Source organism: Gopherus flavomarginatus, chromosome 4 (genome assembly GCF_025201925.1).
Source record: "Gopherus flavomarginatus isolate rGopFla2 chromosome 4, rGopFla2.mat.asm, whole genome shotgun sequence".
In the NCBI taxonomy this organism is placed as follows: Eukaryota; Metazoa; Chordata; order Testudines; family Testudinidae; genus Gopherus; species Gopherus flavomarginatus.
This window is the reverse complement of record NC_066620.1, coordinates 1,401,647-1,429,516: the sequence shown is the minus strand read 5'-3', so window position 1 is coordinate 1,429,516 and position 27,870 is coordinate 1,401,647. Positions and strand designations below refer to the sequence as shown.

Here is a 27,870-nt window from a genome sequence, read left to right as displayed (position 1 = left end):
AGCAGACACAGCTCAGTCAGTGGCAGGACTTTCCACTGCTCCCTAGGCTGGCCGAAGACACTCCCTCTGAGATACAGCTTTATACACCAATACAAACAAGTTACGTATCACCCTTGATGTATCAGGGTGCCACCCATTGCCTTGTACCTGTAGGTTCAATTAAAACATCTGTATTTGTCACACTGTCATCCTGACCTTATCTTTAGGATGGGTCAGTGTGTTCCTGTTATCTTTGGGGAATGTGCTGGTATCGAGGTGTTCTGGTACTGCCTTTCTGGAATGTGTTTGCGTATATATTCTTATGCCTAGCACTACTTAGGAATGTGTGTTTCTGCAATCTCAGCCCTGTTCTTGGCAGATTCTGTGAGCAGGGCCTGTCTCTTGCTCACAACTTAACTTTGCTTTATAGTAGCAAGTTTTGACCATCACTTTAACCCAGGCTTCAGGCCTCATACAAGGCCTCTAATACAAGGCCTTCTGTTTCAGGCCCTCTTCCTACTACAACAGGTAACCTTCTCTCAGCTCCATCAGTTTGCATTTGTGCAATCTTTCTGAACAAACACTAAGCTAAAGCAGATTGCACATGTATGCGTGGGAGTGACCGTTATCTTATTTTGATTCTGCTTTTATGTCATTCTTGTAAGAATGTATTGTGTGTGTCATAATAATGTATAAAGGATTAAAATATGTTTTCCTTTTTCTTTGATTGTAGAGGTGACATGGAATCCACACTCTTGAAGTGAAAAAGGAGAAGTGACATTTGATAAATGGAAGCCATGAAGATATCAAAACTGTTTTATGGTTTGGGGATTTTTGCATGTGTAGCTATTTATGTTGTTTATATAAAATGGCATTTGTACACCAAACCAATCTCAGGTACAACAGAATGTGCTACTGAAAGTAGGAGAGGCAAGCTAGACCATCAGACATTGACGGCTGATCACTCAGTGTTTTATGGAATTATGATTGATGCTGGAAGCACTGGAACTAGAATACATATTTTTAAATTTACACAGAAATCAAAAGGTATGACAAGCTCCTTAAATTAACGATTTTATTAATTTCTCTCCAGGCACCCTTAAGAAAGGCGTTAAATCTTAAACCATCCTATTTTAAAACCAATTTGTACATCTCAGCCTCTGAGTTGGTGATTATCACTGTTAGTACAGCTGATCAGTCATATTTGTCTTGTATAGCTCCCATTACTGTAGTATCTGAGGTCCTCGTTAAACAGTAGTGCCTCAGTCCTCAGAATACTGCTCTGAGAGAGAGGAGAGAGAGAGAGAGTGACTTCACCAAGGTTACACAGGGAATCTGTGGCAGGGCTGATCTCCTGTATTCCAGACCTGTGACTTAGTCACTGGACATTCCTTCATCTGAACTTCCTGGAAACAATAGCCTCCTCTAATGCGCCAGTTCAGCACAGTACATAAGTACGTGCTGCAATCATACTGATTTCAATGGGACTTAAGCACATGCTTAAAGTTAAACGTGTTTACATACTGTGCTGAATCTGGGCCTAAAGCATTTTTTAGAAATAAGACACCAGTTGCCACATACTAGTTCTACCTTGTAGTAACAAGCGTCAGTGATTTAAATTTTGTAATGCACAGTGAATCCAGTCTAAAAGACTAAACGAAGAGAATGCTAAGGATGGGAAGTGAAGCACTTCAGTCACTAAATGCCAAGGTTATTTGCCTACACTACTTAGGCCCAGATCCTGCACGGTATTTAGGTAGCCAACTGCCATTGACTTCAGTGGGAGTCAGGTGCCTAAATACCTTTGACGATTGAGGCCTACATATTAACAAAGGATTTTGTTCTTCAGTCTGTTAGTGAAGACACCAAGAATTCCTCCCCCCCAATGTTTTAATAATAAATGTAATAACACTCAAAGCTTGAATCATAACATTGTTCTAAGTGTTTCTCTGATGCATTACAAAGCAGTGCTTTCAAAATGAACATTGATAGATACTTGTAAGAGAGGCATCATAGATAGAGTGGGACCTGTACTTAGATGACCTAAGTTCTGTTCCAGTTCTGCTGCTGACTTGCTGAGTTTCACTAGAAATGTCCACTCAACTTCTTTGCTGATCTGTACTATCACACTTATCCCACAGCTCTTGGGGATGTTGTGATATTTAGCTGGTTTGTGAAGTTCTGTAAGATACTTGGGTGGAAGATGTTGTATGAGTGCTAAGTGTTAAAAAATGCAGGACTCCCCAGTATATGATTTAGGGACAGATTGTCCTTACTTATCTAGGTGAGCATTTACTCACGGAGCAATTCCAGTGACATCAGTAGAACTGCTCGTGTGAGTATGGGCTGCCCTACTCCTCCACAGTCCACACCCATAGTTCATTAATTCGTTTTTTTCCTTTCAACTGTGTAATTTTACATTGTCTTCCACATATCAGTTCATCATTAAACATCTTATTCTTTTACAGCAAGAAAATAAACCTTTTAATTGCATTGTAAGTAACTTATGGCAGTGTCCTTGAGTACAGAAACTGGGCTGTGACCATATTTAAACATTATGGGTGTGATTGTCACACATGCTCAGCATTGCCTAACTCTCCTTTCATTGACGTAAATTGGAGCAGAGTCAGGCCAATACTAAGCACTTTGAAAAGTTCCACTCTTGTTACTTGGACTGTTTTGAAGGTAGATTAGCCCAGGTAATAGGAGAAGTGAGGAGATGAAATAAATTCTGAGAAACTTGGATTCTTACTGTTCTAGATATGAGCAGAAACCAGCACCTGTCTATCAATTAATTGTGACTCCTAAAAAAACATTTTGACAAGGGTTGACCCCCATGATGACAGGTGCATTTTAGTAGTAAAGCTGCCTTTGATTTTCCCCTTTAGAGTAGGCTTCAGATTATTCCCATTAGCCTTAATTATGCAAAATTAGCATATAAAGGTTTAACTTGCAAAATGATCTTTTATATCAAGACTTATGCTTTTCACTCTTAAAAATTATTGCTTTTGCACAGAGACTCCCAAATTAAGCCATGAAACATTTAAAGCACTGAAGCCAGGACTCTCTGCTTATGCTGATGATGTTGATAAGGTAACTATGCTTTTTTCTAGTTGTTAAAAGATGTCTGATAGAAACTCACTCTTTATATGCTTTGCAAATGAAGCAGTGTTGAAGATTGCTATAGTATAGTATACTTCTCTTTGTATCAGTCTCGTTCTGATTGACTTCAATGGGAATTTGCGGCACTTGGTGTCTCCAAGAATTGCCCAGAATCTTGGAGTGTCAAACCCATGTGCCAAAAGCATAAATATTTCTACTAACTGACATGATTAGGTTGACAGAAGCAATGTTATTGTCTTCCTGGAAAAGGATGGAAACAAGTAATGTACCATGTTTCATCACTGTCATGATTGATAAATTTCCCAATTCCATCAAATGAGCTAAACAGGCAGTTAAGCCTCAGTTCAAGACTACATATAAGCACATGCTTATGTGCTCTCCTGGATAGGGATTCCTTCTTGAATTAGTGCTTGAATGTCGTGGCTTGTCTCTGCATAGTTTTCTATCCTTAGGATCCAAGACCAGAAGGGTGATCATCTAGCGTGATCTCCTGTATTGTACAGGCCAGAGAACTACCCCAAAGTAATTCCTAAAACACATCTTTTAGAAAAACATCCAGTCTTGATTTTAAAATTGCTAGTGATAGAGAATCCACCACAATCCTTGGTAGACTGTTCCACTGTTAAAAAAAAAAATTACACCTTATTTCCGATCTGAATTTGTCTAGCTTCAATTTCCAGTCATTGAATTGATTAGACCTTTCTCTGCTAGATTGAAGAGCCAATTATAAGATATGTTCTCTATATACACACACTTAGAAACTGTGATCAAGTTACCCCTTAAACTTCTCTTTGTTACATTGAGTTCCTTGAACCTATCACTATAAGGCATGTTCTTTCATCATTCTCCTGCTCTCCTCTGAACCCTCTCCAGTTTATCAGCATCCTGCTTGAATTGTGGACACCGGAACTGGACACAATATTCCAGTAGTAGTTGCAGCAAGTGCTGGATACATAAGTAATATAACCTCTCTGCTCTTGAGATTTTCCTATGCACAGCTAACCAGATGTCTGTATTGCTTTTTCCTCTCTCCTCACAGAGTGCTCAGGGGATACAAGAACTTTTAGAAGTTGCTAAGGATGAGGTTCCTATGGAGTTGTGGAAGTTTACTCCTTTGGTCCTTAAAGCAACAGCTGGTTTACGGCTGTTGCCAGGAGATAAAGCTCAGAAGTTGCTGGATAAGGTAATTTTTTTTTCTTTACACTTCAGAGCAGAATTTGGTCCACTATAGAATACACATACTTTTTTCTTGTGCTGCTTTCAGTGTAATTTAAATATTCCATTTTCACCATTTAGACTGTGTAGCAGTGCTCAGTTGTTTGATCACATAGTACATTGTATGTAAATCCTAATACATCAGTCCATTGCAAAAGGCTTCATGATACTAGGTTTGTATGACTAGCCTCTAATGTTCAGCCTTTTATATCTAAAAGTTCTTTGTAAACATATTTAAAATAAAAAAAATTTAATATGAATTAATGCTGCTTAGATATTTTAAAGAATTTGTTAAAAATATTCTTGGCAAGTAATATTTTTCTCAGTATAGTTGATACTGTTGAAGTCAGGATAGTAGGTGTTATCAGAATTAAAATGAAATAGTACATTATTCAAAAACAACAGATTAATGATAGCTACAGAAAAGTCCATCACAACTAACTCCAGCTATAGAGTAATTAGTCTATGTATGAAACTTGATTTAAATGAATATTATTGGGCATCCTAAATGTGTTTGAGTTAAAACTCATTATAAATATGTCACATGTAAGTTTGAGGCATTTTTAGCTATTGTCAATGGTTTGTTCAGTGCTTTAGATGTCCATTCTTCCTGGTTTTAATCAGGGTCCTGTATTTTTGAAAATTAACTGGCTACTGAATTAGCCACATAGTAAATATGATGAGGCAGAATAGTTCTGCTCAAATTGGCTTTCATTTTTAAAATTGGGTTTCTAGTCCTTATGGTTGTGGGAATACCTATCAAATGTGCACCAGTGCCATATTTTTCAGAATTAGCCAGCAGCATGAAACAGTGGCTTGGAGAGAAATGTAAATTGTCTCATTCAGCTCAATGTGTGGACTATGAAGCCTAATGACAACTATTCCAGTACTGATAATTTTAGCAGAAACACCCAGCCAATATGTTTAGCAATCATTGTGGGTTACAGTGTTGGATACTGGGGCATAACTGGTTAGTTACAAGAGTGGTGAATTCTGGTATCAAGCTCCTTCCCTATCCAAAAAATGTCAGTTTACCTCTGACTGTGCTAGAAGTTTCGCCCACTGGATGCCAAAATCCCAAACTGCTTCCCATGCTTTCCTGGTGCCCAGAGCCCCAACTGTCCCATCCTATCTGTCAAAACCTCTAGCTTCTCCCTGACAGTTGCACCCTGGAAGTTGTGAGTTAGCAATACAAAAATCAGAAGCACACTGGAAAGTGACAATTCTAGGGCAATATGAAATTGGACTTAATATCGAAGTATATAACACAAGAAACTAACTATCATTCATTTCCATATTGCATTTACTTAAAGCTGCTGCAGAATTTCCAGTCTGACTCTCACGAGAAGCCATAGAAGCCTGGCACCTTGCTGGATTAGAGAATCTGGATTAGAGAATGTGGGACTTCGGCTTTAACTTCAAGTGCACTCATGAGGCATTACTGTGCCCATTAGTAATGTTTTTCACCAGGGTGTTCTTTAAAGTGTCTTTCTCCTGCCTTCCTCTTTACACACCCCATGGGCTTCATGTTGCAGTCACCATCCTTCGGCTAAAGCAGGCTAAACCAGATTCCCTTTAGGACCCTATCGACATTTGTCCTTATTTGTCCAGATCGGTTACTGTTGAACAACATCAGGTATTGTCCTGGGGTGGAATCCACTGGCTGTGTAGCACTGCCATGCAGCCTCTACCAACCCTGTTTCTGCATCACAGTACAAAGCCATTGACTAGACTGACAACTTCTTTAAAAAGCTGAGCAGTGTTTAGTACAAGCTGGATTCTAAGAGCCACTCAGCACATGAGGCTTCTGACTGCAGTGCAGACGCTTAGCAGCACTCTGGACTTGACTCTGGGCAGTAAAATATTCTACCACACACCCATTCCTGTCTAGCAAAACACCTCCACTGAGTTTATCTTTTTTCTTTACATTTAGGTAAAAGAAATTTTCCAGACATCTCCTTTCTTTGTAAGGGATGACTGTGTCTCCATGATGAATGGAACTGATGAAGGTAGGATGAATTTCTGAGGCATGTTTTTATAGTCTTACACATGTACACTTTTTTGTATAAATGAGTTGACAAAATTGCCCCAATCCTGCAGCTGGATCCTCTAGTCCAGACTTTTGTGTCCAAGATGAATCTCCACTAATGTCAATGGAAATCCACATGCATGTGGATCTCTGCCAGCAGATCTCATTGATAGAATGAGACCGATGTTTGTTTTTAATTTGTGTTCCAAAATTGTGCCAACCAAAAAGCTTTTGAGGCTTAACGTTTGACTCCTTAAATAAGTGTATTGATTTAAGTGCTTGAGCACCCAGCAGTTCCAGTTGACTCAATGGGAGTTGCTATGTGCTCAGCACTTCTGAAAATCAAGCCACATTTTTGGTGCCAAAATAGACTTGGAACCCTAAAGTTAGGCTCCCACTCTTGAAAATCTTGGCTTTGAGTTAAGTAGAAAGTATTAGTTCAAGTTTATGTAGTCCACTTCTTAACTGTAAATGTACAAAGGTTTTTTTTTTTTAAATAGTCTGTAAATGTGCATTAAAGTTGAAAAACTGTTATGGAAGAGAAAATGCAAACTGAGATTAACGAGGTTAAAATAAAAAGAATGCTGAAGTTGGGTCCAAAATTTGATCTAACTTTATAAATGTTTAAGGAAGATCTACCAAATTCTAAATATATAATATCATTAATGCTGTTCAGATAGTTAACTTTAAAATAGCTACCTTGTTCACTTCTTAATTTAAAAAAATGTTTTGAGCTCTGTTTTTTTTGCTCTGTAACAACAGTTAACACATGCACTGGGCCTATTCCCTGTGATGTGCTGATATTTTAACACTGATAACTATTTTAAGTTGTTAATTAGGCCTATTAATTTCTTTTATTAATAGAAAAGACAATGTTTGTGAAATGGGAAAAGGACAGCATTTTCAGTTCTCCAAAATTCTTGGGAGAGAAAAATAGGAAAATGAAGAAAACCCAAATTCTTAGTATTTAAAAAGAGTATAACTTTTTAAAATGTCCTAAGTGTAACTAAATTCAGTCAGTGTGGCTCTGTTGCCAGACAGGAGTCGCTCTACAGCAGCGTTTCCCAAACTTTAACAACCTGTGAACCCCTTTCACTAAAATGTCAAGTCTCGTGAACCGCCTCCTAAAAATGAGTATTTCCAGGGATTTTCTGCTTTACCTGATTATAAAATATAAAAGCAATCATGTTAGAAATATAAAATTTGTTTTTATGACATGCTTATTACACACTCTTTTTTTATTAATTATTATTTATCATTATAGTATTTGTATTACATTATGAAAATGGCAACACTCTTCCAAGATCGCACTTTTGTAGCTTGTATCACTTTGAATGAGCCTGTTATAAGACAAGGCTCCTATGTTTCATGGAGGAGTATCAGATGTGAAACAGCAGGAAGGTATTTAAGAAGCCAACTCAAAGAGTTCCTCCTGCACAAGCATTCAGCTCTTGAGCAGTCCAGGCAAACACCGCACGTTACAACAAAGCTTAAACCTGTTCTTCATAATTTTAAAAACAACAGTAGCTGCCCGTTTAATTTTAAAAGCAGCAAAAAATACCCACCTCCCTTTCCATTTCTTATAAGGAGTCTTGAAGTTTAAATCTCCTCCGTGTGATAGAGATGCTTGCTTTGATCTGCTTAGCTCTTGGAAGTTCAGGGGCTCCAGGCTGCTGGCCCCATGCTGCCCACGGTCCCTAGGGACAGCTCTGTCCACCATTAGGGAATTTTCTCCCAAGAACCCCCTGTAACATTTTGTGAACCCCCAGGGGTTCACAAACAACAGTTTGGGAACCACTGCTCTACAGCATGAAGGATTCTTTATTTGTTGATCTTTTAGCTAAAAAATGAAACCTTTAGAACAAAGCCATTGCTGCTTATCCACTGATGTGTTTGATATGTAAAGTGGTTGCCAGCCACTTCAAGCAGAGGGACTCAACCAGTTGGCTTGGATGTTATATAAGCACTTTGGAACAGGGAATGTCTTTTTGTTCTATGGTTCTACAGCACCTAGTACCAGGGGCTCCTCGTCTGGGGCTCCGAGGCACTATAGATATTTAGTAATATAAATATTGGCTACCGAAGCACGTTCTCCATGTTTAAGGTCCCTAACTTACGTTTAAGATTTTCGATTTTTATGGAAGTGTTATTTCTAAAGTCTGGGGGTCTGATTCTCAGGTGGTGCAAATCTGCATAGCTCCATTGAGATTAATAGAACTATGATAATTTACACCAGCTGAGGATCTGGCCCTTCATTTCTAATTCTAAACCAAGCATTCTTTTGAGGGTTGCATTAGAAAAAACTACTTGGTAAAGGGGGCATATGACTGATGGTCTTTTTGCATTTAGTCTGGTGTAGGGTGACAGACCCAATTTGCTGATCGTTTAATCTAAAATCTGTAGCTAAACTGTTGAAAAAGACAGCTGTATTTAAAAAAACAAAAAACCCTAAATCTTCAGTCACAAAAATCTAAATCAAGAAAAATATTTATGGTTTAACTCACTGTTTGCCATGGACAGATGACACTGTCTAAAGGCATGTCTTTCTGGAATGTTCTCTTATCAGGAATTTCGGCCTGGATCACGATCAACTTTTTAACAGGTATGTGTGTGTGTAGCTGTGCCTGATACCTGATTTCCTGTCTTCACAGTGTCCCTCCCTTGAGCTTATATGTAATGGGTGGGCTGTGAGGAGGTTTGGGGTGGCCAGCAACTGCCTCTGGCTGTGGGTGAAATCTTGGCCCCATTGAAGTCTATGGGAGCTTTACTGACTTTCATGGTGCCAAGGGTTCACCTCCTATATCTAAGCTTTTACATGCTCCTTTTTCTTGAGAGACCAGAGCATGTGATTCCATCTCTGGAGTACCATTAGCCCCAGGTAAGTCTCTAACTCAGGTACTCTAAATCTTCTTGGCAATTGCACAGAAATAGAGAGAAAAGCATAGAATATTGATATTAGAATCTATTTAGATCACGGTAATGATCCCTAGTAGGGCTGTCAAACAATTAAAAAAAAATAACCACAATTAATTGTGAGATTTTTTTTTGAAGTTGCAATTAATGTAAAACTTTAGCGCTTACAAGTCCACTCAGTCCTATTTCTTCTTGTTCAGCCAATCACTAAGACAAACAAGTTTGTTTACATTTTCAGGAGATAATGCTGCCCACTTCTTTTTTATGTCACCTGAAAGTGAGAACAGGCATTCGCATGGCACTGTTGGAGTCGGCATTGCAAGATATTTACATACCAGATGCACTAAAGATTCATATGTCCCTTCATCCTTCAACCACCATTCCAGAGGACATGCTGATAACACTATTTTTTAATGGAATGTCAATTAAATTTGTGACTGAACTCCTTGGGGGAGAACAGTATGTCTCCTGCTCTGTAGTTTTACCCGCATTCTGCCATGTATTTCATGTTATGGTAGTCTCGGATGACAACCCGGTATAAGTTGTTCATTTTAAGAACACTTTCACTGCAGAAACGCAAAGAAGATACCAATATGACATTTCTAAAGATAGCTACAGCACTCAACCCAAGGTTTAAGATTTTGGAAGGCACTTCAGATTCTCAGAAGGACAAGGTGTGGAACAGGTCAGAAGTCTGAAAAGAGCAACACTCCAATGTGGAAACTACATAACCTGAACCACCAAAAAAGAAAATCACCCTTCTGGTGGTGGCATCTGACTCGGTGAAAATGAAGGTGCATCAGTATGCACTGCTTTGGATCATTATCAAGCAGAACCCACCTGGTCTCACTTTCAGGTGATGTAAAAAAGAAGCAGGAAGTGTTATCTCTCTAAATGTAAACAAACTTGTTTGTCTTAGCTATTGACTGAACAAGAAATAGGACTGAGCGGAGTTGTAGGTGCTAAAGTTTTACATAGTTTTATTTTCAAGTGCAGTTACGAAACAAAAATAATTCTACATTTGTAAGTTGCACTTTCATGCTAGGGATTGCACTACGGTACGTGTATGAGGTGAATTGAAAAATAGAATTTTTTTGTTTTTTACAGTGGAAATATTTGTAATAAAAATAATATAAAGTTTTAGCACTGCACTTTGTACTCTGTGTTGTAATTTAAATCAATATATTTGAAAATGTAGAAAAACATCTAATAATATAAATTTAAATTGGTATTATTATTTAACAGCGCAATTAAAGCTGCAGTTAATCATGACTTTTTAAATCTCGTTAACTTGTGTTGCATTAATTGCTTAACTGGAATTAATTGACAGCCCTAATTCCTAGTATTTATACTGTAGGTGCTGCTGTTATCAAGCAGGCCGGACACTTACACAATGTGTGCGCATGTGTACTGTGAGTACACAAGAAAAGAATGAAAATGACAGAAGCAAGCGTGCTCCTGTGCATCTAGACATATGCTTCAGTGTTGTGAAATTAAAATTTAGACATGGGATATAATTTTTTCTAAACAGCTAGAAAATAAAATGGCTTAAAATAGTGGTAACATGATTGTAACTAAGGCTGTGTCTGCACTACAAATGGTACAGTGGCACAGCTTCAGCACTGCATCTGTGCAGCTGTAGAATAGACATTTCCTACATGAACAGAAGGGAGGGGTTTGTTGACGTAGTTAATCCACCTCCCCGAGAGATGGCAGTGTAGACTAGGTCTAAATTTCTCTTTGAAGAACAGTATTTAAGGCTCCCATTTTACAAAGACTTAAAGTCCAAGGGATTACTCACGTACCTAAAAGTTAAGTATGTGTTTAAGCCTTGGCGGGATCAAGGCCTAATATTTGTAGTTTGTGGTTTCGTATTTTCTTTCTTTCCTTCTTAGTTTAAGGATCTTAGGGGAAAAATACAATTATTTCCATACTGTGAAAGATTATCTCTGTGCAATTTATCACTCCATTCAACTAGTCTGCCTTTTCAATTTTGTTTTTATAGCTGGGCAAAAATCCAGGTAGTTAATTACGGACTTGCGTTCTGTTATATGAAAACTAATTGTAACTGTATATGCTGTTCATATCTTATTGTCTATGGGAGGATGGATTCCCCCCCCCCTTCTTTTTTAGCCATTTGTTTGTTTTTATTGCTTTATGCATTTGAGTTATTACTGAACACACAATGGCTTTCATTATATCCCATGATGCATTTCAGGTAGCTTAAATGCTCCAAGAAACAGAAGTGTAGGAATGCTGGATTTAGGAGGTGGATCAACACAAATGACATTTCTTCCAATCACTGAGGTAAACTGAACACACAGATGCAGGGAAATGCTGGTTTGAACGAATAGGCATTCTGCTTTTCTAGCAAAAGGATTGAGGCGGTTTGTTACGTGAAGGCGTGCTTCCTACTTGTCTCTTAACAAATCTGGGGTCTCTTCCTCATAGTTGCCATGGTACAATGATGGTGGTGTCAATGATTTGTGATCAAGAGAAGACAAGTCTTACCAGAGCTACTTTCTGGTTAGGAAAATCACAATCTCTTTGTAAAAAGAACAGGAGTACTTGTGGCACCTTAGAGACTCACACATTTATTTCAGCATAAGCTTTCGTGGGCTACAGCTCACTTCTTCGAAAGCTTATGCTGAAATAAATGTGTGAGTCTCTACGGTGCCACAAGTACTCCTGTTCTTTTTGCGGATACAGACTAACACGGCTGCTACTCTGAAATCTTTGTAGTTTCCATTTGTCTCCATAAAAAATTACCATGCAATGGGCAGGATTGATTTTTCATCCAAAGGGGTTCAGAAGTGGAATAAGGGGTCATTGCAGCTTAGGAGTGAAGTCCATTGATGGAGGTCATGGAAAGAAGTGTATTTTGTTTAAAATCCTTATTTGCATTGATTTGGTGTCAAGATAAATGTTTAAGCTGATATGACTGTAGTGTCAGGTCACTATTTTAGCTCCTGTTCTTATGTTCTTGTCATCTCTAATGGATCCAGGGCTAGTCTGAGACTAGTCTGTAAATAACTTATTTCCACAGCCAGCCAGGACTTTTGTGCGGATGGTAACCTGTTCATATGCTCAAATACCGTATTGTTACTCATTGATATTTCTGGAAGTTCAAAAAAAAATCTTACAATGACTTCTTTGTTTCTCCTTATAGATAACTCTCCGGACATCACCAGCTGGCCATATCACTTCATTTCAAATGTTTAACAACACATACAAACTGTATTCATACAGGTTAGTTGTGGGGAAGAGAAAGTGTCGGGTAAAGATGAAAGCCGATTATTGGATGAATGTGATTTTATGCATTGCTTAACTTTAAGCATTTACATGCTTTGTGCAATTGAGAATCTCATGAGTAACAGTGTTTGCCTCTATTACAAAAACTGGAGAGATTGACTTTGGCAAAATTACTGCTCCTAATATTCACACAAGTTTATTATAGTGATGGACACACTAACAGTGGGAAGAAGGTCCAGTCGGAGGAATCATACCACCTATTCTCATATAGCTACAGCCAAATAGACTTCCCCTTATTTTCTTCCTTATTGTGCTTTGCTATGTTGGAGTTTAGGTTTGCTTTTTTTTATTTTCTGACATTGGGTGCCTGAAACCCTTTGGCCCATTTGAAAACCACAGCTGAAATCCTAACACTTAGCCTGTGCAAAGCTGAAGGAAATTGAGTCCTTTAGCTAGTTACCATTACGATCATTCTGTCTCCAAGGCGTAGGCAGTCTGATTCCATCGGTACCATGACAGTGTACAGAATGTCAGACACACGCTTTAATGGCAGCACAACAGATAGAGGGTGTGATTTGGCCCCTGCTGCTGGCTTGAAGGGGTTGGGAGAGCTCGTTCCCATGGGTGGAGGGAGTGTTTCACGTCTCAGTGATTCCCTCCAACTTGTGCTTGGTGGGATGTTTGTGGAGTGATGTTATTCTGGGCTGGAAGAAGAGCTGAGACAATGTGGAGCTGTTGGGAAATGGTAGGAGGAGCATTAGGGGAGATCCTGGAGGGCTGCTCCTCCTCAGCCACACAGAGCAGTCTGGTTTTCTACATCACCCCCCTCCCCCCAGCCCTCCTAAAAAAGAAGTCAGGCCTGATTCAGTTGCAATCTGAACGAGCAGGATTTCACTGTCAGTTCCTTCACTATCCTCCACTTGAGAAGAAATGATTTTGCTAGTGTCAGACTGTGGAAGAGAGATGTTGTTAATGGAAGTGACAGCCAACCTTCACTCAAACCACACACAGGCTATTTGCTGCTGAATCATGACGATTTGCTGGAACCGTCCTGCAAATAGACATGACTTGCTTGTCCCATCATGATGCCAGTAGAAGTGTATCCTTTCACAGAGGCTTTTCTCCTTCACAGTTACCTGGGACTCGGGTTAATGTCAGCAAGGCTTGCGATTTTAGGCGGCATTGAGGGACAAGCCTGTAAGTAATCCAGCTCAGAGCTCTTGCATTTCAGTGACTTGTAGGATAATTTTTTATAGGCCAAATGATCCTCTGGGCCAGAGGTTCCCAAACTTTTTATTGCTGTGCCCCCCTCTTTGCAGATTCATGTTCCTTGTGTGACCCCCCCCCCTTTTCTTCTCTTCCCTCCCCTTTCCTCTCCTGTGGGCTTCCCCTCTCTCTTTGCAATCACTCTCCTGGCCTGCTGCCCCCTTCTCTCCCCACAGCCCAGCCATGATCGTGGCCAGGCTGCACCGGCTGACTCCACTCACTGGCTCCAGCTGTTTTCTCCCCACAATGGCCTGGACCCTGCTCCCGACACTACTACCTGCTGCCACCGGCCCAGTGTCGGGGCATGGGCGGGGAGGGGGCAGTAATAGGCATTCCAGGGGCAGGCTCGCTCTCCAGCCCTTCCCCTTGTGCACTGGCTGCCTCCACTGCTCTTGCCTGCAGAAGGGAGGTGCCTCCACCAGCTCCTGCTCCTCAGAAAGTAGCAAGAATGCAGGAATGCTCTACTTCACATCAGGTCCTCGTGCACTCCCAGCAACTTTGTCCTGCCCCCCTGGGTGCAAAACCCATTCTGTGGGCGTTAGGAGCAAGGGGAAGTAGTAGCTCATTCACTCGCTACGCTCTCCATTCTCAGCCTGCCTGTGCCATAGATGGGACCATTGCGTATCTCTGGGCACATCTGCCAGCGAGATGGGTGTGGCCAGAGGGTGGTGCTGTCAAAGGAAGGCATGGGCCATTACCAGCCCATGTGGGGATATGGGGGTGTTCAGGCCATGAGTGGGTTAGAAACTGCTGGGGAGGTGGGAGGATGCTAAGCAGAACTGTGGCCTGGGGAGGAGGGATTGGCAGTTGATTCCTTAGCATGTGTCTTAATGCTGTTTGATCTATTTCTTTCTATTACAGTAAAGGAAGGAGAGGAGCTAATTAGTCCCTGTTTATCACCCAGCTTCCAGTGTGAGTGGGAACATGCTGAAATAGTGTACAGAATTAAAGGGCAGAAGGCAGGTATAGTAACTTCTTTCTGTTGTATTATAGATTTGCATGTTAAAATCAGAACAAACAGCATGCACTTTCTGGATCTGTCTGTGTGAGGTATTCAGTTGTTTTGTTACTGTCTAACTTTGCTTTGACCTCAGGCTATTCCTACCCAAGAGATTTTCCTCCCTTCGTCCACACCCCATCTGCTCCAGTGTGTAATAGGGGGAGCTCTAATGTAGATTAGTCAATGGCATTTTAAAAACCTTGCTGTCAAACCCAGGTCAGAGCATGTCTACATAACATGATGGTTTACAGTAAGAGCCACTGGGGCCCTGTCTACACTAGCACTTCCATCGTGTCTGCAACAGTGGGAAACTCTAAGAAAAAAGTTTAGCATAACCAGGTCGAGACACTTTGGGCCAGATTCTAGCTGTTGCAAATCAGCCTGCTGCTATTGAAACCTGTGAAGCTAGGCTGATTCACACAAGCTGGAGGTCTGTCTGTCCAAGTTTTTCCAAGCCATTTGTGCTCACAGCGAATCTACTTTTTTGACAGGGTTTTCAAATAGAAAGTTAGCTTTTTTTGCAATAGCGAATGAGTTTTCGTTGTGGAAACTGTTGTTCTCTTCCCGCAAACTTCCTGCCTTGCTGGCATAGGTTTTGTACAGAGGATCTGAAAAAACCCAGATCCTGTCTTGTCTCTCAATGTGATGTTCAGTCATATATTCCCAAACCTTTCTCTTCATCCAGAGTGCTCTTCTCAGTTGAAACAGCCTCTTTGCCTGCCTGAGGCCCTATTTTCATTTTGAGCTCGAGAGTATTTCTCAAATTATTCACATGCCACTCAGTCTTACCTTTCCCTTATTACTAACTAGGGCTGTCAATTAATCGCAGTTAACTCACATGATTAACTCAAAAAAATTAATTGTGATTAAAAAAATTAATCACCGTTATAATCGTACTGCTAAACAATAGAATACAGTTGACATTTATTAGATATTTTTGGATGTTTTCTACATTTTCAAAGATATTGATTTCAATTACAACACAGAATACACCTCTACCTCGATATAATGCTGTCCTTGGGAGCCAAAAAATCTTACCGTGTTATGTTGAACTTGCTTTGATCCACCGGAGTGTGCAGCCCACCCCCCCGGAGCGCTGCTTTACTGCGTTATATCCAAATTCATGTTATATCAGGTGGCGTTATATCGAGGTAGCAGTGTGCAAAGTGTATAGCGCTCACTTTATATTTTTGATTATAAATGTTTGCACTATAAAAGAAACAGTATCAGGCGAATTGAAAAATACAAGTACTGTAGTGCAGTCTCTTTATCATGAAAGTTGAATTTACAAATGTAGATTTTTTTTTTTGTTACATAACTGCACTCAGGAACAAAACAATGTAAACCTTTAAAGCCTACGAGTCCACTCAGTCCTATTTCTTGTTCAGCCAATTGCCCAAACAAGTTTGTTTACATTTGCAGGAGATAATGCTGCCTGCTTCTTGTTTACGTCACCTGAAGATGAGAACAGGTGTTCTCATGGCACTGTTGTAGCTGACACCTCAAGATATTTACATAACAGATGCACTAAAGATTTATATGCCCCTTCATCCTTTAACCACCGTGCTGATGATGGGTTCTGCTTGATAACAGTCCAAAGCAATGCAGACCGACGCATGTTCATTTTCATTATCTGAGTCAGATGCCACCAACAGAAGGTTGATTTTCTTTTTTGGTGGTTCGGGTTAAGTAGTTTCCACATCAGAGTGTTGCTCTTTTAAGACTTCTGATAGCATGCTCCACACCTCATCCCTCTCAGATTTTGAGAGGCACTTCAGATTCTTAAACCTTGGGTCGAGTGCTGTAGCTATCTTTAGAAATCTCACATTGGTACCTTCTTTGCATTTTGTGAAATCTGCAGTGAAAGTGTTCTTAAAATGAACAACATGTGCTCGGTCATCATCCGAGACTGCTATAACATGAAATATGTGGCAGAATGTGGGTAAAACAGAGAAGGAGACATACAGTTCTCCCTCAAGGAGTTCAGTCACAAATTTAATTAACACATTTTTATAATGAGCGTCATCAGCGTGGAAGCATGTCCACTAGAATGGTGGCCAAAGCATGAAGTGGCATACGGATGTTTAGCATATCTGGCCTGTAAATACCTTGCAATGCCAGCTATGAAAGTGCCATGTGAATGCCTGTTCTCACCTTTCCGGTGACATTGTAAATAAGCGGGCAACATTATGTCCTGCAAATGTAAACAAACTTGTTTCTCTTTGTGACTGGCTGAACAAGAAGTAGGACTGAGTGAACTTGTAGGCTCTAAAATTTTAAGTTGTTTTGTTTTTGAATGCAGGTGTTTTGGTACATAATTGTACATTTGTAAGTTCAACTTTCATAATAAAGAGATTGCATTACAGTACTTGTATGAGGTGAATTGAAAAATACTATTTTGGTTTTTAAGTGCAAATATTTGTAATAAATATAAAGTGAGCAGTGTACGCTTCATATTCTGTGTTTGTAATTGAAATCAACATATTTGAAAATGTAGAAAACATCCAAAAATATTTAAATAAATGGTATTCTATTATTGTTTAACAGCGCAATTGCATGATTAATCGGGATTAATTTTGTTAATCAGTTGACAGCCCTATTACTAACCCTTATTCTCCCAGTCCTACCATTCCTACAAATCCTCTCTAAAAGATCTATTGTAACCTAGCTGGGACCAAACTGGGGCCCATCCAGTGTGCTGGCATGGGGGAATAAAGAGGGCGTGGGAACCCCTGTATTTCCCTGCTCTGGTGTGCCATTCCACCACTCCCTGCACAGGTGGGGGAGCAGGCTCTGCAGGGCAAACCTGTGAGTACCCACCTGATTCAAGTGAATGGGAGGGGGGAGTGAGCAGAGACTTGATCCCACCCCTCCCAGCAGCCCAGCCGTGTAGTTATACCAGTGCCTTGGAGAGCATATGCTGCCAGCCCAGCACAGGGAGTGCTCTCCTTGGAGCACTAGAAAGCCCAGGAAAGAGATTGTAGCTCTCTAAGGGCTGGTCTACACTGGGGGGGGTGGGGAATTGATCTAAGATATGCAACTTCAGCTATGCTATTCGCGTAGCTGAGTCGAAGTATCTTAGTTCCACTTACCTGGCCATCCTCATGGCGGCAAGTTGACCGCTGCAGCTCCCCCGTCGACTCCACTTACTCCTTCTGCTGAGGTGGAGTACGGGCGTCGATTTGGAGATCGATTTATCACATCTAGACGAGACGCCATAAATCGATCCCCGATAGATTGATTACTACCGCTGATCTGGCGGGCAGTGTAGACATGGCCTGAGTCATTGCAGCTCAGCAATATTTTTACTGTGGGCTCTTTTGTCCACTGATGATCTAGTCTGTACTTTGGACCCATCCAGATCCCACTGAAGCCCATAAGTTTTGCCATGGGCTTCATCAGGAAAAGGACCCGGTCCTTTATTTCCATGGATAGTCTCTGATAAATTAGAGCGCATTGCTGACTTAAGGGGACAAGAGGCCTTGCAGACCCCAAAGAAATTAAACGGCAGCGGTGGTTAATCACCAATATGCGATTTGTTGGGTCTCTCTCTCTCTCTTTTAGGTGAGCCTCTGTATGAATCCTGTGCTAACAAAGTAGCAGAACTGCTCTACAAGAAGGTGCATAAAACAGAAGTAGTAAAGGATTTGGATTTTTATGCTTTCTCCTATTATTATGACCGTGCAGCAGAGGTTGGCCTAATAGGTACATTTGTTTCTGAGTTTCTTTGTAATGCAAGGGTAGTTAATGGGAGAGTTTGTGCCTCTTAAAATATCTAGTTTCTTCGCAAAGCTACAAGGAATTGTGTCCTTGGTTATATTAATGTACAGTGATGATATTTTTTGAAGATCGGGTACTATAAAATTGTTGGGAAAAAAAGCACAGGGACTTGGAGGTCTGACCTGAAACAATTTTCAGACTTTTTATTTTTAATGACTAAATTTCAAAAATAGACAGTGTCCCATTAAGGCTAAACAAATGTTTATTAAAAATGACTGCCTGAAGTTCAGCTTGTCAGTCCATATTAAGGCATCTAAATAAAGGTCTGACCCTGCACCAGTGAAGTTCGTGGCAAAACTCCCACTTCAGTGAGTGCAGGATCCAGCCCTCAGTGGTCCAATTTCCAGAAGTGTTAGCATCCAGCATTTACAACTGACTTCGCATGCACACTGTAAAACGTGCCCTGTTTTTCCCCCTTCTAGATAAGGAAAAAGGAGGTAGTCTAACAGTTAATGACTTTGAAATTGCAGCCAAGTATGGTAAGTAAAATAAAGCAAAAAATGCTGGCGAAGATTTTCAAAAGTGACTAGTGATTTGGAGTGTCTGTCTTTTAAGGGTGGGAATTTGAAGGATCTTAGAGGCCTTACTGTCAGAAAGCGTTGGGTATCCACAGTCTGAAAATCAGACCCCTTCTAAAGTGTCTCAAATTGGGTACCCAAAAGTACTAGTTACTCCTGAAAGTCTTGGCCACAATTTTTCTAATAAGTCCTTATTGTTTACAAAGACTGCAAAAAAAATAAAAAAATCATGCAATATAGATGTCTGAGCTCTTTTGCAATAATAAGAATAATACATGTTATTTAGCAATTGCCTTGAAATCATAAATGTAAAATAAGTGGATTGTGCTCTCATCCAATTTATTTTTTCTTAAAGTTTATACTTTCATTTAAAGGTGATCTGGAGAGAGGAGAAAATTGATTTTTTACTTTTTTGGGGGGAGGAGGCTTCTTTTTGTTGTGTAAAGATGATCTGAAAGGTTTTTTAAAAATCAGTAAATATATTTGTTTGTTAGAAACTTGGCTACCATTTTTTCCCTTCCTCCTCCTGGAGGCTGTGCGTGACATGAACGTCTGTTATTGTTTTGACATCAGAAATACCATTCAAGTACAATCTGATTAATTGGGAAAGGAAGCTATTTTTATTCTGACTCTTTACCTCTCTCTGGTTTTGATAATTCACATTTAATTCAAATGCTTTAGAAACACTCAAGAGAAAAGTTGCCTTTGTGAAAGATTCAGCATTCTTGCCCTGTCAAGCAAGGGCTGAGATTGTTCACAGTCCACATCTCTTAACACTTTCATGAATTCTCCAGCAAAAACCAGGGATGATCAGGCTTGAGATTCCTGGTATTTTATTATTCTAGACAAGCAGAAAAAAGTTTTGTTTGATTCTACAAAAAACTTGCAGGCCCTCTTTAAACATCTGTAAAGAAGCAAAAAAAAATTTTTAAAACCCCAAGGCACAAGCTAGTTTTTCTTAGCTTGCAGAGGTATGTCACAAGTTTGTTTATATACCCAAATAATATTTACTAATATCACAAACCGATTGACTGGTTGATTATAAAATGTTTAATGCCTACAAAGTCACTACAGGTAAGAATTTGTCCGTGGATATAAACTGTTGCTTTTCTGGGATGCAGATTATTGCAGTAGTTATTTCTCTCTGCTTGCTTAAACACATCCATATCAAATCAATAGAAATGTTTATGCATATGAGCAGTTTGTACATATTCTCTGCTAAAAACATCTGTTAAATGTGCAGTATTCCAAGACATTTCATTACAATGTGGTTACTTGGGATGTGTAAATAAGAGCACACCCACTTTAATGTAGTTGAGAATCAAGCCCTTTGTCTCTTGACTCCATCCTATTAATCTCCTGATCCTGCAGTCACATCCTGACACCCATGCAGAGCCCCATCACCTTCAGGATCATTCTGCCAGCAGAGTCAGGTAAAACTCTTAGGAACTAAAGGTTTTTGCAGAGGGCTCACTGCCTCTTTGACCGCTTTACTAGACTTAGAATATGTTTTGGAGAAGAGAGAAGAATGCTTTTGAGGGTATGTCTACACTACGGGATTATTCTCATTTTACAGAAACCATTTTTTTAAAACAGATTGTATAAAGTCAAGTGCATGCGGCCACACTAAGCACATTAATTCAGCGGTGTGCATCCATGTACCGAGGCTAGTGTCAATTTCTGGAGCGTTGCACTGTTGGTAGCTATCCCACAGATCCCGCAGTCTCCCCCGCCCCTTGGAATTCTGGGTTGAGATCCCAGTGCCTGATGGGGCAAAAAACATAATCACGGGTGGTTCTGGGTACAGCCTCACCCCTCCCTCTGTGAAAGCAGCAGACAACCGTTTCGCGCCTTTTTTCCTGGGTGAACTGAAAGCAAACGCCATAGCACAGCAAGCATGGACCCTGCTCAGATCAGTACTGCAATCATGGACGTTGTAAACACCTCGCGCATTATCGTGCAGTCTATGCTGAACCAGGACCTGCAAAACCAGGTGAGGAGGAGGCAGCTACAACAACACGGAGACGAGAGTGATGAGGACATGGACACAGAATTCTCTCAAACCGCGGGCCCCTGCACTTTGGAGATCCTGCTGGTAATGGGGCAGGTTCTAGCCATTGAACGCTGATTTTGGGACTGGGAAGCAAGCACAGACTGGTGGGACCGCATAGTTTTGCAGGTGTGGGATGATTCCCAGTGGCTGTGAAACTTTCGCATGCGTTAAGGGCACTTTCATGGAACTTTGTGACTTGCTTTCCCCTGCCCTGAAACGCCAGAATACCAAGATGAGAGCAGCCCTCACAGTTGAGAAGCGAGTGGCAATAGCCCTCTGGGAGCTTGCAACGCCAGACAGCTACCGGTCAGTCGGGAATCAATTTGGAGTGGGAAAATCTACTGTGGGGGCTGCTGTGATGCAAGTAGCCAAAGCAATCATTAAGCTGCTGCTACGAACGGTTGTGACTCTGGGAAATGTGCAGGTCATAGTGGATGGCTTTGCTGCAATGGGATTCCCTAACTGTGGGGGGGCGATAGATGGAACCCATATCCCTATCTTGGCACCGGAGCACCAGGGCACCCAGTACATAAACCGCAAGGGGTACTTTTCAGTGGTGCTGCAAGCACTGGTGGATCACAAGGGACGTTTCACCAACATCCCACGTGGGATGGCCAGGAAGGGTTCATGACGCTCGCGTCTTCAGGAACATTACTCTGTTTAAACAGCTCCAGCAAGAGAATTACTTCCCAGACCAGAAAATAACAGTTGGGGATGTTGAAATGCCTGTAGTTATCCTGGGGGACCCAGCCTACCCCTTGATGCCATGGCTCATGAAGCCATACACAGGCAGCCTGGACATTAGTCAGGAGCTGTTCAACTACAGGCTGAGCAAGTGCAGAATGGTGGTAGAATGTGCATTTGGCCATTTAAAGGCGCGCTGGCGCACATTACTGACTCGCTCAGACCTCGGCCAAACCAATGTCCCCATTGTTATTGCTGCTTGCTGTGTGCTCCACAATCTGTGTGAGAGTAAGGGGGAGACCTTTATGGCGGGGTGGGAGGCTGAGGCAAATCACCTGGCCGCTGATTACGCGCAGACAGACACCAGGGTGATTAGAAGAGCACACCAGGAAGCGGTGCGCATTTGAAAACGAGTTTCATCACAGGCCAGGGTTCGGTCTGACTGCTGTGTTTGTTTCCCCTTGATGAACCCCCCACCCCTTGATTGACTTACTCCCTGTAAGCAACCCACCCTCCCGCTTCAATTACAGCTTGCTTAAGGAAATAAAGTCACTAGCATTTAAAAATCATGTATTCTTTATTAATTCATTATAAAAAGAGGGAGAGAACTGACAACGTAGCCCGGGTGTGGTTTGGGAGGAGGACAGAAGGGAAGGAAAAGGCCACTAAAAAAATTTCAGAGTAATGACAGCCTTTTGGTTGGGCTGTCCACGGGGGTGGAGTGGGCAGGTGCACAGAGCCTCCCCCAACGCGTTCTTACACATCTGGGTGAGGAGGATGTGGAACATGGTGAGGGGTGAGGGTGGTTACACAGGGGCTGCAGCGGCACTCTGTGACCCTGCTGCTGTTCCTGAAGCTCCACCAGACGCTGGAGCATGTCAGTTTGATCATGCAGCAGCCCCCGCGTTGCATCCTGCCACCGCTGATCTTCCTGCCGCCACCTCTCATCTCGAGTGTCCCTCCTGTCCTTACGTTCACTGGCATCTTTCCTGTAATTTGATACCACGTCCTTCCACTCATTCAGATGAGCTCTTTCATTGCGGATCACTTCCATGATTTCTGAGAACATTTTGTCTCGCGTCTTTTTTTTCCGCCGCCTTATCTGAGAGAGCCTTCGGGACAGAGTAGGGAGGCTTGAAAAATTTGCAGCTGCATGAGGGAGGTAAAAAAGGGAGAGAAGTATTTAAAAAGATACATTTTACAGAACAATGGTTATACTCTTTCACGGTGAACAACACTATTCACCTTACATAGCACATGTGATTTCACTACAAGGTCGCATTTTGCATCTTATATTGAGTGCCTCCGGCTCTGGCGTTAGAGATCTCACAGACGCAGGTCCGGGCAGCAGAATTCGGCTTGCATGCGGCCATGGTAAGCCATTGTCTTTCATCTTCTGCAGCCTTCATATATCCAGTGCCCTCCTTTCCCAAATAGCAAGCAAAGCCCGTTCAGTGCTGCTTCTTTCCTGTTAACATGCAGCAGCAGAAACCACCCCACCATCCAATTCTCTGGGATGATTGCTTTACCCGTCCCCCCACTGCATGGCTGGTATCATGGAAGATCACTGCTAGCCAAACGTGAAAAAGCTCAGCGCCAATCACCCCTCCCCCCCCACCGGTTGGCTACCTGCAAGGAAGGATTTCTTTTAAGCAATAGGCAAACAGCCCAGTAGGAATGGCCATCTCTGTCCCTTACTTAAATTCCTGAATTTCAACCAGGTTACCATGAACGATATCACTCTCCTGAGGATAACACAGCGAGATAAAGAACGGATGTTGCTTGAATGCCAGCAAACACCGGGACCATATGCAGCTAGGCTTTGTCATGCAGGGATACCAGATTACTTGCTACATGCATGGCATGGTCAAGTGTCCTACCATGGAGGACAGAATAAGGCTGCCCTACCCAGAAATCTTCTGCAAAGGCTTTTGGAGTACTTCCAGGAGAGCTTCACGGAGATGTCCCTGGAGGATTTCCGCTCCATCCCCAGACTTGTTAACAGACTTTTCCAATAACTGTACTGGCCGTGAATGCATCCCAAGTCCTCAGGGCAAATTAATCATTAAAAAACGCTTGCTTTTAAACCATGCTTTATATTTACAAAGGTACATTCACCAGAGGTCCCTTCCATGGCTTCATTGTGTGGGATTGTGGCTTGGAAGGGCTGGGAGGGTAATTCCATCAGGGTGATAAAAAGCTCCTGGGCTGTTGGGGAGAACGGAGTGCTGTGTGCTCTCTGCAAGCTCGTCCTCCTCTTTCTCCTCCTCATCTTACCCATGCGTAGAATCCTCAGCCAAGGCTGAGATTACCACCCCCACCTCGGAATCCGCAGACAGGGGTGGGGTACTGGTGGCAGACGCTCCTAGAGTTGCATGCAGCTCAGCGTAGAAGCGGCATGTTTTCGGCACTACTCTGGACCTTGCGTTTGCTGCTTTGGTTTTCTGGTAGGCTTGTCTGAGCTCCTTAACTTTCACACGGCACTGTACTGAGTCCCTGGTGTGGCCTGTCTGCATCATGGCCTTGGAAATTTTTTCAAATGTTTTTTCATTTTGTCTTTTGGAACGGAGTTCTGTTAGCACAGAATCCTCTCCCCATATAGCGATCAGATCCTGTACCTTCCATGCGGTCCATGCTGGAGCTCTTTTTCGATTCTCCGGAGACTGCATTGTTACCTGTGCTGATGAGCTCTACGTGATCACCTGTGCTGGTGAGCTCTCCACACAGCCAAACAGGAAATGAAATTCAAAAGTTCACGGGGCTTTTCCTGTCTACCTGGCCAGTGCATTCGAGTTCAGATGGCTTTCCAGAGCAGTCACAATGGTACACTGTGGGATACCGCCTGGAGGCCAATACCGTCGATTTGCAGCCACACTAACCCTAATCCAACATGGCAATACCAATTTCAGCGCTACTGCTCTCGTCGGGGAGAAGTACAGAAAGCGGTTTAAAGAGCCCTTTATGTCGATATAAAGGGTTTCGTTGTGTGGACAGGTGCAGGGTTAAATCAGTTTAACGCTGCTAAATTCGGTTTAAACGCGTAGTATAGACCAGGCCTGAGAGAGGATGGCTGCGTAACAAGGCATAAACAGATTTTGAGATGCATACTCTTTTCTATATCTGTCTTAGGCCTGGTTTACAAAGATAAGCTCTATCAGCATAGCTATGTCAGGCAGGGGTATGAAAAAACACACCTTGACTGATGTCGCTATGCCAACGTAGCTGCCTCTGTGCTGGAGGTTACATTGACATAGGCCTGGTCTACACCTGGAACATAGGACAACCTAGTTATGTTGCTCAGGAGTGTGAAAAATTCACACTCCCTGAGAGATGTTGTTAAACTGACGTACGTCCCAGTATGGACATCGTTGGGTCAATAGAAGAATTCTTCTGTCAACCTAGTTACCGCCTCTCAAGGGGATAGGTTAACTACAGCAGCGGAAAACTCCTTTCATCGCTGTAGCAAGTGACTGCACCATTGCAGCGGTGCTACTGTAGCACTTGTAGTGTGGAACAGCCACGCTAACTTTGTTTCGAGGGCAGTGTTACTACATAAACTGAAGAATTCTGTCTGTCGGGGTAGATCGCGTCTACACTACAGTTATGCAGACAGATTCCATAGTGTAGACATACCCTCCATTGATGAAAGGGGTGTTAAGACTAGAGGGCCTAAAATTAGGCTCCTGAGCCCATATTTAGGTGCCTAAATAAGTGGCCTGATTTTTCACCAGTGCTGAGCGCCTGTCAATTTCAATCTTGGGACTGTGGCCTTTTGAAAATAAGCTACTTCCTTAGGTCCCTAAATGTGGACTCTCTTCAGGCAGCCATTTTTGAAAATCTTGGCCTGTTTTTCCTTGTTCTGTTTCTGTTCCACCCATTCACAGGGAGGATAAACTAACCTGTCTTAGGGATTTGAACAGTTATTTATAAATTGAAAAATCAATTCTCTCTTCATTCTTCTTAGTGTGTAAGACCATGGAGGTGAAACCAGGAGACAATCCTTTCCTTTGCATGGACCTCACCTATATCAGTTTGCTACTGCAAGAACTGGGCTTCCCAAAAAGCCAGGTGTTTCAGGTAATATTGGTCTGCGCTGTGTTGAGATACCTCTCAACTTCCTAGTGATGTATGACAATTGTTTTACTTCTCTCCTTTTTATTTTCTAGCTTGCCCAAAAAATTGACAATGTCGAAACAAGCTGGGCTTTGGGAGCCACCTTTCACTACCTTGATTCACTTCACAGGCTGCAATACTAAGGCTTCTGGTCCTAAACCCTCAAAAGGATTTGAGTACTTCAGTCTATGGGTACCCAGCCTAAGGTGGCTTACAGGTGACTGATTTTGCTCACTCTGTGACAGTCAGACCCTTTTAAAAGGTGATCTTAAGTTGAGCACCCAAACTCCCAATTTATGAAAAGGTAGAGCATGGCAGCCAAAGAATACCTCCTTGATCCTGCAGTGTCTGCAGAAGACTTGATGTTAAACTAGATCATCTTGGTGAGAATTCTGGGATTCATTGAGGGGCTTTGTTCCCAATGCAACTACAAATTCTATGGGAAGAGTACACCTTTGTGGAACATGTCTCTGTCATTTTTGCTTGTAATATGCTGAGGTCAATGTTAGAAATGGCTACTCCAGATGCGCCTCTTCTTTTATGGTTCTGATTTATAATGTTTTTCTTTGGTAATGGTCTTTGGTGAATTTTTAACTGTTTAAATGTTTGAGAATTAATTATGTAAGTGAAGACAAGGGCATTGCCTAGTCAAGCTGCTGGTCAGAGCTGATGTTGGCTTTGGAATGCAGCATGGGAGACTTGACTCTCCTGGAGTATGGCTGAGCTTTGGGCTGCCCATTCCAGCAGAACTCAGGTGTATTGTGGAGGTGACGGGCACACTTAAGGATCTGAGCCACAGCCCATTGCAATCTGTGGGAGCTCTTCATTGGCCTGTAAAGGCTGTGGTACTTTAGGCACTTCCTGTTGGAGGTGGGGTGGTGGAACTCCATTTCAGTCCTTGAGGGGAGTCCCTGGCAGCATGACTTCACTGGGACTGTAAGGGAATAAGGGCTTTGGAGTTGGTACAGGCCTCCTATAGGGGTGGCAGCCTCCTGCTGCTCCCCTGAGATCTGCAGGGCTTGGGGGGCCAAACCCTTACCACTACTCTCAAGTGGAAGAATTTGGAGGACACACTGCCAGAACCACCCACTTCCTCAGGTCCCCTCCTGCTGGATTTCCTGGGCAGTTGGCATTAGTCACCCTAACATGAAGTGTTAAATAGTAAAATGGGTAGTTCCTAGATTTGTGTGTTGGGGGGGATCAGGGCATGTATTTTAATCTTCAATGATGGTGAGAAGAATCTGTCATGGTTTAGCGGGAGGCGGTACTAACACATGTCCACATATACTTGAGGTTTGTTGGTGCTTGAATAGGGGTAGGTCTTTGTTAATTAACTTCACACAGGAAAAATCCTGAGCCTAGAGTATCTGTGGATTTCACCCAGGCTTGGGGTGGCTTTTACAAGGCTGGTTTGGAACCTCAAGAGACTGTTTCTAGTAAACAGTGCTTGGAGTTCCTCTGTCTGCCTTTGATGAATGAATGTATTGTTGCTGCACTGAGCATGGATGACAAAAAGACTGACCTGTGAGGAAGCAGGAGGCATAGCCGAGGTGTTTGGTACTTTGAATGCAACACTTCTATCAGTGTACTGTATAGAGTGAAGGCTGTTCCTAACAGTGTGCAAAAGGATAACTTACAAATTGTTTTCCTAAAGTAGTGGATTGCAGCACGTTAATATGTAGTCAGCATAGACACTAGCTGGTTCTTAAAGTTTTATAAGGGCCTTATCCAAAACCCCATACTGTCACTAAGAGTTTGTCCAAGGATCTTCGCTGCCTGAGAAGCACAAACTTGGTGTAAAACCCATGCGGGAAACGTATCAGATTTTTCTAAAACGTTGCTCTGCTTGTCATTGGCTTTTTCTCTGTAAAGTAGCATGTATGTGAATGTATGATGAATATTTGAAAACTATTTTATTGGCAATAAAATTTTAATTACAAATTGG

The 27,870-nt window shown here is 41.9% G+C and overlaps 1 protein-coding gene across 3 annotated transcripts; it reads left to right on the top strand.

The window, feature by feature from the left end:
* Positions 1-711: 711 nt before the first annotated feature.
* Positions 712-27,870, top strand: ENTPD6 (ectonucleoside triphosphate diphosphohydrolase 6). 3 transcript variants are annotated; one of them, XM_050951216.1, is made up of 13 exons: positions 712-801; positions 2,996-3,072; positions 4,142-4,285; positions 6,251-6,326; positions 8,913-8,948; positions 11,478-11,566; positions 12,429-12,508; positions 13,644-13,708; positions 14,639-14,740; positions 18,342-18,482; positions 18,980-19,036; positions 25,777-25,889; positions 25,979-27,870. In XM_050951216.1, exons 1-13 carry the CDS (start codon positions 768-770, stop codon positions 26,066-26,068), a joined length of 1,104 nt encoding a protein of 367 aa, XP_050807173.1. In that variant the 5' UTR covers positions 712-767; the 3' UTR covers positions 26,069-27,870. The 3 variants fall into 3 exon arrangements, with proteins under 3 accessions (XP_050807173.1, XP_050807172.1, XP_050807174.1); XM_050951215.1 differs by having other exon boundaries at positions 718-1,026; XM_050951217.1 differs by lacking the exons at positions 18,980-19,036; positions 25,777-25,889; positions 25,979-27,870 and having other exon boundaries at positions 718-1,026; positions 14,639-14,736; positions 18,342-18,476.

What these genes read in the sequence shown, in the direction of transcription:
- ENTPD6 (XM_050951215.1), top strand. Translation starts at nt 768, where the DNA reads ATGGAAGCCATGAAGATATCAAAACTGTTTTATGGTTTGGGGATTTTT. An exon ending in CTCAGAAGTTGCTGGATAAG is followed by an intron (nt 4,286 to 6,250) that starts GTAATTTTTTTT and finishes CTTTACATTTAG; the next exon opens with GTAAAAGAAATTTTCCAGAC. An exon ending in GATGAATGGAACTGATGAAG is followed by an intron (nt 6,327 to 8,912) that starts GTAGGATGAATT and finishes TTCTCTTATCAG; the next exon opens with GAATTTCGGCCTGGATCACG.